The sequence below is a fragment of the Salvelinus alpinus genome, chromosome 13 (genome assembly GCF_045679555.1).
Source record: "Salvelinus alpinus chromosome 13, SLU_Salpinus.1, whole genome shotgun sequence".
In the NCBI taxonomy this organism is placed as follows: Eukaryota; Metazoa; Chordata; class Actinopteri; order Salmoniformes; family Salmonidae; genus Salvelinus; species Salvelinus alpinus.
Window position 1 is genome coordinate 37,591,726 of NC_092098.1, and position 12,278 is coordinate 37,604,003.

Below are 12,278 nucleotides of genomic sequence, written 5' to 3' on the forward strand. Positions count from 1 at the left end.
AGATAAAACACAAATAAACAGAATGGAGTACCGTGAATTAATGGACAGTCAATCAGGCATCAGCTATGTAGCCAAGTGATCATAGTGTCCAGGGGGCAGCCGTAGATGGAGCAGGGAGGCCTCCACTAAGCTAGCACGCGGCGTTTAAAGTTAGTAGCCCGGGGGGTGGTCTGCTCAGACGGAGGGGGTCTGCTCAGACGGAGGCCGGTTGAGGGCACAGCGGGTGGGGTATACGTCTGCAGACCAGACGTGGTCGTGTCGACAGAGAATCCAAGCCGGATGGCGATGGTGAAAGAGAGGTTGTGAATTGTAGAATTGTGTTTGCTAACTGGTGCTAGCTTCGTGGCAGTGGCGCTAGCTGCGCTAGCTGCAAGCTAGCTGTGAGGATCAGAAGTAGTGGCTCAGGGATTACGGCAGGAATCCGGCGTTGTTGTCGAGAGACAGTCCGATGCTGGTAAATTGGTGAGTAATATCCAGGCTAATAACAGGGCTGGTGTCTGTGCAGAAGGTGGCTAAATTAGCTTGTAGCTGATTTAGACCAGTTGTGATGGATTGGCAGGGCTCTGTGTCGGCAAAAAAAGGTCCAGGCCAATTGGCAAAATATGTATTGTAGCACAAGAATTAGCCGGAGGACCTCTTCGGCTAGCCGGGAGATTGGCCTAGCTCGAGGCTAGCTCAAGGCTAACTGTTGCTTGCTTCGGGACAGAGACGTTAGCCAGGAGTAGCCACTCAGATTGCAGCTAGCTATCTGATCCGGTGTAAAGGTCCAGAGCTTGCGGTAGTAATCTGGAGATTTGGTAGAGAAAAAGCAGTCCGATATTCTCTGGGTTGATATCGCGCTGTGCAGACTGGCATGTATTGACCAAGCTGAGGCTGGCTGGTGTCCGAGTTAACGGTAAAGACCACTAGCAGTGACTAACTGATAACTAGCTAGTAGTTAGTTAGCTGGCCAGCTTCTGATGGGGGTTCCGGTTCTAAAGTATAAAAATAGCAGATCCGTACCACATTGGGTGTTGGGGGTTGCAGGAGAGTATATTCAGTCCGTAGATGGAAAGTGAGATTAAAATATAAACGGAAAAAACGAGGAAAACGATTATTTACACGGGACAAGACAAAAACACACGTCCGACTGCTACGCCATCTTGGATTGAAAAAAGTAATGACGTACTGTGTGTGTAATGTAGTACTATGTCTGTAATGGAGTAGTAGTAGTGACATATTTATCTCTCAGCTGGCCAAGGTATAATATTTCAGAATATATTGCTGTAGTAGTATGTGTGTACTCTAGTAGTATGTGTGTACTCTAGTAGTATGTGTGTACTGTAGTAGAATGAATTTACTGTAGTATATCAGTAGTATATCATGCAGTCTTAGTAGTAATGCATCTATCTCTCACCTCGGGGAGATGTCACATCCCTGCTGCATGAAGGCACCCAGGGAGAACCAGAGGGAGTTGAAGATGCCAAACTCGTTGGGGGGCTGGTCGCTGGGCGGACCGTCGGTACCCTCTTCGGGCTCCTCGGTGTGCCACTCGTACGGGCTGAAACGGCTGACCAGGAAGAGCACCACGCTTACGCCGATGTAGGCGAACACAATGCACATCCAGATCTCGTAGGCCAGCGGGTCCAGGAAGGAGAAAACCCCAGGTTTGGACTTCTGGGGCTTCTTGATCATGATGGAGATGCCCAGCGACATGAAGGGCTTGGAGAAGTCGATCACCTCCTCACGGACCAGCGTGATTGTCAATGGGGCCACAGCGATTTCCGCTTTCTGCGTGTGGGCGGGGGGAGAGAAGGAAAGAAGGAAGGGAAATAGCGGAAGTGGTTAGCCTTTCGACCTGGAGAGTCATCTAAACTCCTAATAAAACTGTAGACAAACGGTAGACAACAGTGGACAAAACAGTGGACAAAAAGGTAGACTACAGTAGACAGTATCTGTTTTTTGTTCTCTTTCCACCTTATTCAGCACTGTCAACTTCACACACTACAGTGAGTGAGTGTGAGCCTGAGGCGAGCCCCTATCCAAATGTATTGTACTAAAGATGAATTGTTCCCAAAGGGACATACATGTACTGTACATACAAGATTGGCTACAGTATGTCAGAGCCAGAAAAGCCAGGGGCTGTATGTATCAAGTATCTCAGAGCAGGAGCACTGATCTAGGATCAGGTCCCTCCTGTCCATGTAATATCATCTAAAAGGCAAAACTGATTTAAAAAAAAACTATACTGAGTCGCTTGATGGATACGGCCCGAGAACTCTCTTCTTAGTCGACCATGTCTATCATTCACACATCTGTCTATCCTCCTATCTGACACAATCACTAAGTATACAAATCACAAACAACAACAACCACCAGTATTTTCTCTCCATCCCGCCTTTTGTCATTTCATTTTGCCACTTTTTCTGATTGAACACGTCTTACAATGATACAGTTTGGAATAGAAAAAGACGGGCAGTAGCTCTAATCCTAGCGGCTTAATTCGAAAGGCCGCGGATCTGAAGGAGAAGGGAATCAAATAATGCCGTTGGAGAAATATACGTACAACACAAGACGGAAAAATTTGACACAGAATACACGTATTGCTTCTTTGCGGGCAAATCCACAAACCAGATTATTGTTAGTGATTTAGCAACACTTCCGACCTTTCCTGCCTGGACAAAAAAAATAAAAAATAAATTTGATATATTAAAACAAGCCGACACGTTGCATGGAGGGAGGGAGAGAGAGAAAAAACAGAGATACAAATTCCCTCGTCCTCAGCATTAATTATTAAGATGTCAGGTTGGCTTGCAATGAGGAACCATTAAAATACATGACAGGGCTGAAATGGGGGGAGACCTTTCACGGTGACACAGGCTTTGAAAAGGACTGTCAGAGGGTGAATGGTCACCAGGCAAGGTCTTAGAGACAGGAAAGTGCTGACGGGCTAAGCTCTGAGCTCACAGCTTCCCTCTGCACTGTAAGAGCCCTGCAATCTCTCTAAGCCTTCACACACACGTACACACACACACTTTTAAAGTACAGTACCTTCATTTTTCACCCCTTGTACAAACACCCCCTACACCTGTACATGAATCCTGTTATCTCTTAGCAACAGACAGGAGGTAGCTAAGCACCGGCATCATTTAACCCTCTCACCTCTTAAACTTAACACATCACACACAAAGCACACTTTAACCCCTACACCTCTATCACACTTGACACACTACACTGGTCCCAGCTCTAGCCCCTAGCACTATCACCTTATAATAGCCTGTATCTCTTAGCTATAAGCACTAGGGTTGCACAATTCTAATAACTTTCCACAAAAATAATTTATAAATCCCGGTTGTGAGAATCCAGGAATCAGAGGGAATCCAACCACGATTTCTGGAATTTTCCCACCCTAATAAGCACCAAAAGATCCCTTATCCCAAGGTTTAGTTTGGTCAAGATCTAGCTATTTGAAGTAGTCCAGGTAACTGACTAACTGACAGGTATCAAGCCATCTGTGTTTTGTGTTTAAAACAACTGATTATGTGTCTTCAGTTCATTGGCTGCCTTTAACTAAACAGATTTACAAATGAATGTAAAGTGTGAGTGAAACCCAGCATCAAATAAACTTTAAATGTGGGTCAACACACACACACACACACACACACACACACACACACACACACACACACACACACACACACACACACACACACACACACACACACACACACACACACACACACACACACACACACACACACACACACACACACACACACACACACACACACACACCTCAGTCCCCTGTCCCTCTTACCCCGTACACCAGCTCCCCAACCATGCCATTCCAAATCTTGGTCTCCGGGTCCCGGGCGCCGTACTTTCCGTCGGGCACGATAGCGATCTTGTACTTGATGCCAATGTGTTTGGCGATCTCCGAGGCCAGGTCCACGCAGTAGCCTTCATACTGGTCGTTGCCCTCGTACAACTCCGAGTTCTTCTTCAACATGACATAGGGACCCTCCTACAAAGTGACACACACACCACAGGGACCACAGGGTCAAACTGGCAAACATGTCCCCCGCTCACAGACAGTCACTTGCCCAGTGAGCATAACTGGTTGACACCAGGTCAGAATGAGTGACGTTGTAATTTCAAAATGTTGTTTAAGTGACGTCATAATGATATTATTTTAATACATGTTTTAAACTGGTTGAATTGAGGTCATTAGAACGTAATGATTATGTCATTTCAACCAGTTTTGCCCGTTGGATTTTTCACTCAAAAATAGACAGCAGACAAGCGTGCACAAACACATACAGTATGTACAGTGGGGCAAAAAAGTATTTAGTCAGCCACCAATTGTGCAAGTTCTCCCACTTAAAAAGATGAGAGAGGCCTGTAATTTTCATCATAGGTACACTTCAACTATGACAGACAAAATGAGAAAAGAAATCCAGAAAATCACATTGTAGGATTTTTAATGAATTTATTTGCAAATTATGGTGGAAAATAAGTATTTGGTCACCTACAAACAAGCAAGATTTCTGGCTCTCACAGACCTGTAACTTCTTCTTTAAGAGGCTCCTCTGTCCTCCACTCGTTACCTGTATTAATGGCACCTGTTTGAACTTGTTATCAGTATAAAAGACACCTGTCCACAACCTCAAACAGTCACACTCCAAACTCCACTATGGCCAAGACCAAAGAGCTGTCAAAGGACACCAGAAACAAAATTGTAGACCTGCACCAGGCTGGGAAGACTGAATCTGCAATAGGTAAGCAGCTTGGTTTGAAGAAATCAACTGTGGGAGCAATTATTAGGAAATGGAAGACATACAAGACCACTGATAATCTCCCTCGATCTGGGGCTCCACGCAAGATCTCACCCCGTGGGGTCAAAATGATCACAAGAACGGTGAGCAAAAATCCCAGAACCACACGGGGGGACCTAGTGAATGACCTGCAGAGAGCTGGGACCAAAGTAACAAAGCCTACCATCAGTAACACACTACGCCGCCAGGGACTCAAATCCTGCAGTGCCAGACGTGTCCCCCTGTTTAAGCCAGTACATGTCCAGGCCCGTCTGAAGTTTGCTAGAGAGCATTTGGATGATCCAGAAGAAGATTGGGAGAATGTCATATGGTCAGATGAAACCAAAATATAACTTTTTGGTAAAAACTCAACTCGTCGTGTTTGGAGGACAAAGAATGCTGAGTTGCATCCAAAGAACACCATACCTACTGTGAAGCATGGGGGTGGAAACATCATGCTTTGGGGCTGTTTTTCTGCAAAGGGACCAGGACGACTGATCCGTGTAAAGGAAAGAATGAATGGGGCCATGTATCGTGAGATTTTGAGTGAACCTCCTTCCATCAGCCTTCCATCAGCAAGGGCATTGAAGATGAAACGTGGCTGGGTCTTTCAGCATGACAATGATCCCAAACACACCGCCCGGGCAACTAAGGAGTGGCTTCGTAAGAAGCATTTCAAGGTCCTGGAGTGGCCTAGCCAGTCTCCAGATCTCAACCCCATAGAAAATCTTTGGAGGGAGTTGAAAGTCTGTGTTGCCCAGCAACAGCCCCAAAACATCTCTGCTCTAGAGGAGATCTGCATGGAGGAATGGGCCAAAATACCAGCAACAGTGTGTGAAAACCTTGTGAAGACTTACAGAAAACGTTTGACCTCTGTCATTGCCAACAAAGGGTATATAACAAAGTATTGAGATAAACTTTTGTTATTGACCAAATACTTATTTTCCACCATAATTTGCAAATAAATTCATAAAAAATCCTACAATGTGATTTTCTGGATTTTCTTTTCTCATTTTGTCTGTCATAGTTGAAGTGTACCTATGATGAAAATTACAGGCCTCTCTCATCTTTTTAAGTGGGAGAACTTGCACAATTGGTGGCTGACTAAATACTTTTTTGCCCCACTGTATGTTGTAGACATGACCAAGAAATAGGCCTACACAATTTAGCAACAAATAGTGCTTACAGTATGATATTGTGTGGATCTTCCAAAATGGACAAACACGATTGCTTTTTTATGAATATGGAGTTCCTGTTCAAAGATTATGTACCAATGTTTCAACTTCTTGATCACAGATGTGGACGATAAAACAGCCATTGAATGTTACACTGGCTATTATTTAAAAATGGTACTGTGATACAGTATGAAAGAGAGAGAGCAAGAGAGAGAGAGAGAGAGAGATAGATAGAGAGAGGGAGAGAGAGATACAGAGACAGAGACAGAGAGAGAGAGAGAGAGAGAGAGAGTCATGCTCAACATGAGCTCCTGATATATTTGATTTTTTTGGTTTTTAGAATGAGATAAACACTCTAATCGAAGAAGAATTCCAGACAAGAAGTGATGAACAACAACTCTATACATTTAGAATAGAAAAAAAAGTAACTTGGCGCCTCAAGTTAAGAAGTTTTGAGTCTAGCTAGCTAGCTACACAACAAAGACCCAGCCAGCAGACTAACAAGCTAGCCATAAGAAACGAGCTAGAACAAAACTAGCAAGGTCAGTTAATACAACTACATCAAACGACCAAACTGAGTGAGTAAAACAAAAAGGAGCACGGACTAACTGTAAACATATCTTCAGTCTTTTGTGTGAGGATTTTTCACTATATTTGCTGTTTTTTGAAAGTAGCGCGAACAGCAGACGAACAAATCGGTTGCCATGGCAACGGGGCAGCAGAACAGCGCAGCAGTAGCGGTAGTAGCAGAGCGCACAGACACCATGTCCCCACTCCCCCTCAGCGCAGAATCCATTCTCTACCCAAAAAAGGTCAAAAATGACACAATGAGGAAAGCTTTCAAACAGAAACTACTAGAGAAGAGGCCAGAAACCCTTTTTGCAGACCTCTACAAAAACGGTGACGTGAGTAATCTCATCTTCCTCACTGACCAGCCAAATGCATGGCGCTCAGCAGTCTGCTCTCACTACCCATGCATAAAGAAAGAGGGAATCTGTAATGGGTGGAAGCTGAAAATCAAAGAGACAGACGACCCTGACAGCACCATGATAACAATCAACCTCTACAAGACTGGGACTGTCATGGTGCAAGGTAACATCAGGCTGTTTGAAACAGACTTTCAGACCATTAAGGAGAGAGCGGAGAGAGAGAAGGACACCACCAGTGACATGCCCTCCCACAACACAAACTCCACCCTCACCCCTACCCTCCCCACCCAAAAAGGCACATCCAGCACCTCTCTTTCCACCATAGTGGAGGACACGCCCCAGGAGGAGAGCGACCCCCTCAGTGCAGAGCAGGCTCAGGCCCTCCTCACCACCATGGCTGCCATGAGGGATGAGTTCACCAAACTGGAGGGGGAGGTGGTCCTGCTCAGGGAGAGCGTGAGCAAACAGCAACCAGACAACCACACCTTAGAGGAGCTCCTAACCAAGGTGAGGACAGAGCAGGACAGCAGCCTTGCAACACAGCTGAAAGAGGTTCAGCAAGAGAGAGACGGACTCAAGAGAGAGCTGGCTGATCTAACAAAGGAGGTGAGAGAGCTCCAAAAAGACAGGCAGAGCAGCAATAAGGAGCTGACCGCACTAAGAGAGGAGCTGCAGGAGAGAAAGAGAGCAGAGGAAAGGCTGCAGGAGCAGATAGATCACCACCCTATGACCTGCCCTCACACAGCAGAGGAGCCCAGCTCAACCAGCCAGACTTCCCCAGCCCTGGCTGCTGCACCCCTCCTCCCCAACCCACAGAACAGCCTCCCACTGACAGTGGCACCCACACAGACCAGCCACACCCCAGCTCCAACACCCACCAGCCCCCCCTCTGCCCCCCCCCAGTCCAGAAGAAACACTGGCTGACATCGTCCTGTTAATGGACTCAAATGGGAAGTATGTTCAGGAGAAGAAACTTTTCCCTAGACACAAAACGAGAAAGGTGTGGTGCCCAACAACGCAAAGTGCCATGGAGCTGCTTGATAAGAACCATCTCGGGTCGCCAAGCCACATAATCATACATACCGGAAGCAACGACCTGCGTGCTCAGCAGGAGAGGGTGGCGACTTCACTACGGGGAGTGATTGAGAAGGCCTCCGCAATCTTCCCCAACTCAAGAATCATAGTGTCAACCCTTCTACAGAGGAGGGACTTCCACCCTGCCACAATCCAAAGAATAAATGCCAGCCTATCCCGGGACTGTGCCCTGCGACCCAATGTACACCTGGCCCACCATCCCACCCTCGATCTGGACTGTCTCTATGACCATGTTCACCTGTACAGGGAGACAGTCCCCATCCTTGCCAAGACTCTCAAGGACGTCGCTCTAAACCGCAGCCCGACCTCTCCACCCAGGAACAGCGGAGCAATCTCCACCCCGCCGAGATCACCGAGACAACATCCCGGACCAGCACCCTGGACCCCCCAGCCACGACCACAGCACCACCAACCTCAATGCCCACCACAGCCAGCGCAGCACAGACCACCCCAGCCCAGCTTCAGAGCCACCCAGATGAGGCCTACCACCCCCCCCCTCCCCACCGCAGACCCACACCTGGAGGAGCCACAGCCCAGCAGGCAGAGCTACGCACAGGCTGTGAGAGGAGCAACTGGCCCAGCCCCCACCAACCAAATGAGTGACATTAAACAAATGCTGAGTCTACTATGCTCACATGTGATGGGCCGAGGGTCATGGTAAGATGAGCACAAGAACTCCACCATTCTCACACTACATCCACCCAAGTGGCATGACACAAATTCTATCTTAAATGATAAACAAATCACATTTGCAAAATAAGAGTTTACTTTAATTGAAAAATCCTATTTTAATGGTTCTTCTTGGATTGTGAGTGTTTGTCTCATTTTGAAAGGTAAAGAAAAGAGAAAAAAAAGTTATGAAGTCTTTTTACGTTGCATGTTGGAATATACAAGGATTGAAGTCCTCTGCTTTTGGGCTAAAGAGCAGAAACCCAGACTTCCTGAAAGAAATTGATGATGTTGATATTTTAGTACTACAGGAAACATGGTGCAGAGGTGATGTTTCCACTGGCTGTCCACTAGGTTATAGGGAGATAATCATACCATCCACTAAATTAAAAGGAATCAAACAGGGCAGAGACTCAGGGGGAATGCAAATATGGTATAAATCTGAACTAATTAATTCAATCGAATTGATCAAAACAGGAGAATTCTTTATCTGGTTAAAAATCAACAAGGAGGCTATCTTGACAGATAAAAACGTCTTCCTCTGTGCCACATACATTCCCCCCTCAGAGTCACCCTACTTCAACGAAGAAAGCTTCTCCATTCTAGAGGGAGAGATTAGTCACTTTCAGGCCCAAGGCAACTTACTGGTCTGTGGAGACCTGAATGCTAGAATAGCAGAAGAACAAGACACTATTAACAGTCATGGGGATAAACACCTACCAGGAAGCAACAACCTTTCCCTCCCCACATACCCCCACAGAAACAACTATGACAAAGTGAAAAACAAAAATGGATTACAGCTCCTGAGGCTCTGTCGAACACTGGGTCTGTACATAGTCAATGGCAGGCTGAGAGGAGACTCTTTTGGTAGGTACACCTACAGCTCATCCCTTGGCAGCAGCACTGTAGACTACTTCCTCACCGACCTAAACCCAGAGTCTCTCAGAGCCTTCACAGTCAGCCCACTAACACCTCTCTCAGACCACAGTAAAATCACAGTGTATCTGAGAAGAGCAGAACCCAACCATGAAGCATCATGGCCCAATAAATTACATGGTACTAAACAAGCCTATAGATGGAGTGCAAACAGTACAGACATCTACCAAAAAGCAATTAGTAGCCAAAAAATACAATCTCTCCTGGACAACTTTTTAGCCTTAACATTCTCCTTCAGCAATGAAGGTGTAAATTTGGCCGTTAGGAACATAAACTTTATATTTGACAAATTAGCCTCCTTGGCTAATCTAAAGAAGCATAAGAGCAAACCAAAAATAACAGATAATGAAAAATGGTTTGATAATGATTGCAAAAATCTAAGAAAGTAATTGAGAAATATATCTAATCAAAAACACAGAGAACCAGACAACAAAAATATACGCCTTCAATATGGGGAAACACTGAAGCAATACAAACGCACCCTAAGAACAAAAAAGGAACAGCACATTAGAAATCAGCTGGATGGAATTGAGGAATCCATAGAATCAAACCACTTCTGGGAGAATTGGAATAAATTAAACAAACCTCATCATGAGGAGTTGGCTATCCAAAATGGGGATATGTGGAGAAATCACTTTGCAAACCTCTACAGCAATATAACAAAGAGCCCAGAACAAAAAGATATACAAGAAAAATTACAAATCCTTGAATTAACAGTCAAAGACTATCAGAATCCTGTGGATACCCCAATTACAGAAGAAGAATTATTGGAAAAAATATGCAATCTCCAACCCAAAAAGGCCTGTGGTGCTGATGGGATTTTAAATGAAATGATCAAATATACAGACCACAAATTCAAATTGGCTATACTCAAACTCTTCAACATTATCCTCACTGCAGGTATTTTCCCCGATATTTGGAACCAGGGACTGATCACACCAATCTATAAAAATGGAGACAAATTTGACCCAAATAATTACAGAGGAATATGCGTTAACAGCAACTTGGGGAAAATTCTCTGCAGTATTATAAATAGCAGACTACATCATTCCTTGACGAACACAACGTCCTGAGCAGAAGCCAGATTGGATTTCTAAAAAATTATCGTACAACAGACCACATTTACACCCTCCACACTCTAATTGATAAACAAGTTAACCAAAACAAAGGCAAAATCTACTCGTGTTTTGTAGATTTCAAGAAAGCATTTGATTCAATTTGGCACGAAGGTCTTTTTTATAAACTAATAGAAAGTGGTATTGGAGGGAAAACATATGATTTTATTAAATCAATGTACACTAAAAACAAATGTGCGGTTAAAATTGGCAACAAGCAAACAGACTTCTTCTCTCAGGGGCGGGGAGTGAAACAGGGCTGCCCAATAAGTCCAACATTATTTAACATCTACATGAATGAATTGGCAAAAACATTAGAAGAATCGACAGCACCTGGTATCACCCTACACAACACTGAAATCAAGTGTCTGCTGTACGCAGATGACCTGGTGCTGCTGTCTCCCACTAAAGAGGGGTTACAGCAACACCTAGATCATCTTCACAGGTTCTGTCAGACTTGGGCTCTGACCGTTAACCTAAAAAAAACAAATATAATGATATTCCAAAAAAGGTCCGGAAATAAGGATGACAAATATAAATTCTATTTGGACACAGTTCTATTAGAACACACCAAAAACTACACATATCTAGGACTAAATATCAGCAACACAGGTAGCTTTCACATGGCTGTGAATGAGCTGAGAGACAAAGCAAGAAGAGCATTCTATGCCATTAAAAGGAACATCAAAATTGAAATTCCAATTAGAATCTGGCTCAAAATTTTTCAATCAGTTATAGAACCAATTGCTCTATATGGCAGTGAAGTATGGGGTCCACTCTCTAATAATGAATTTACTAAATGGGACAAACATCCAATTGAAGTATTGCATGCAGAGTTTTGCAAGACTGTATTGCAAGTACAAAGAAAAACTCCAAATAACGCATGTAGGGCAGAATTGGGCCAATATCCCCTCCTCATTCGAATAGAAAAAAGAGCCATCAAATTTTACAACCATCTAAAAACAAGTGACCCTAAAACATTCCATCACACAGCTCTACAATGTCAAGAGATGAAACCAGAGAAGAGTCCCCTCAGCCAGCTGGTTCTGAGGCTCAGTTCACCAACCCAAACCAACCCCATAGAGCCTCGGGACAGCCCTCAGAAAATCTGGCCCAACCAAATCATCACAAAACAAAAAGAAAAATATATAACCTATTGGAAAGACACAACAAAAAATCAAAGTAAACTTCAATGCTATTTGGCTCTAAACAGACAGTACATGGTGGCAGACTATCTGACCACTGTGACTGATAGAAAACTGAGGAAAACATTGACTAGGTACAGACTCAGTGAGCACAGTCTGGCTATAGAGACCGGTCGTCACAGACAAACCTGGCTGCCCAGGGAGGACAGGCTGTGCTCACTCTGCTCCAGGGGAGAGGTAGAGACAGAAGTGCATTTCCTACTACACTGTGACAAATACTCAGACCTAAGAGCATATTTCTTTCCCAAAATTATAATTCAATACAAAGAATTTGAAACTATAAAAGATGAAGAAAAATTCAAATATTTGTTGGGTGAAAAGCCAAAATGTGCAGTTTTGGCAGCCAAATATGTGTCCTCCT

At 44.5% G+C, this 12,278-nt stretch overlaps 1 protein-coding gene across 3 annotated transcripts in view; it reads right to left on the minus strand.

Annotated features, from left to right (window-relative positions):
• The window catches only part of LOC139537624 (glutamate receptor 4-like), a 202,682-nt gene that overhangs the window by 32,384 nt on the left and 158,020 nt on the right, over nt 1–12,278 (minus strand). For all 3 annotated transcript variants that reach the window (XR_011667571.1, XM_071339160.1, XM_071339159.1), the window contains exons 10-11: nt 3,797–4,003; nt 1,397–1,770 (exon numbers count right to left, since the gene is read on the minus strand). Coding sequence is in view for 2 of the 3 variants with exons in the window: in XM_071339160.1 (XP_071195261.1) it covers nt 1,397–1,770; nt 3,797–4,003 (581 nt within the window). In the remaining variant the exon portion in view is untranslated. The remainder of the gene's footprint in view (nt 1–1,396; nt 1,771–3,796; nt 4,004–12,278) is intronic.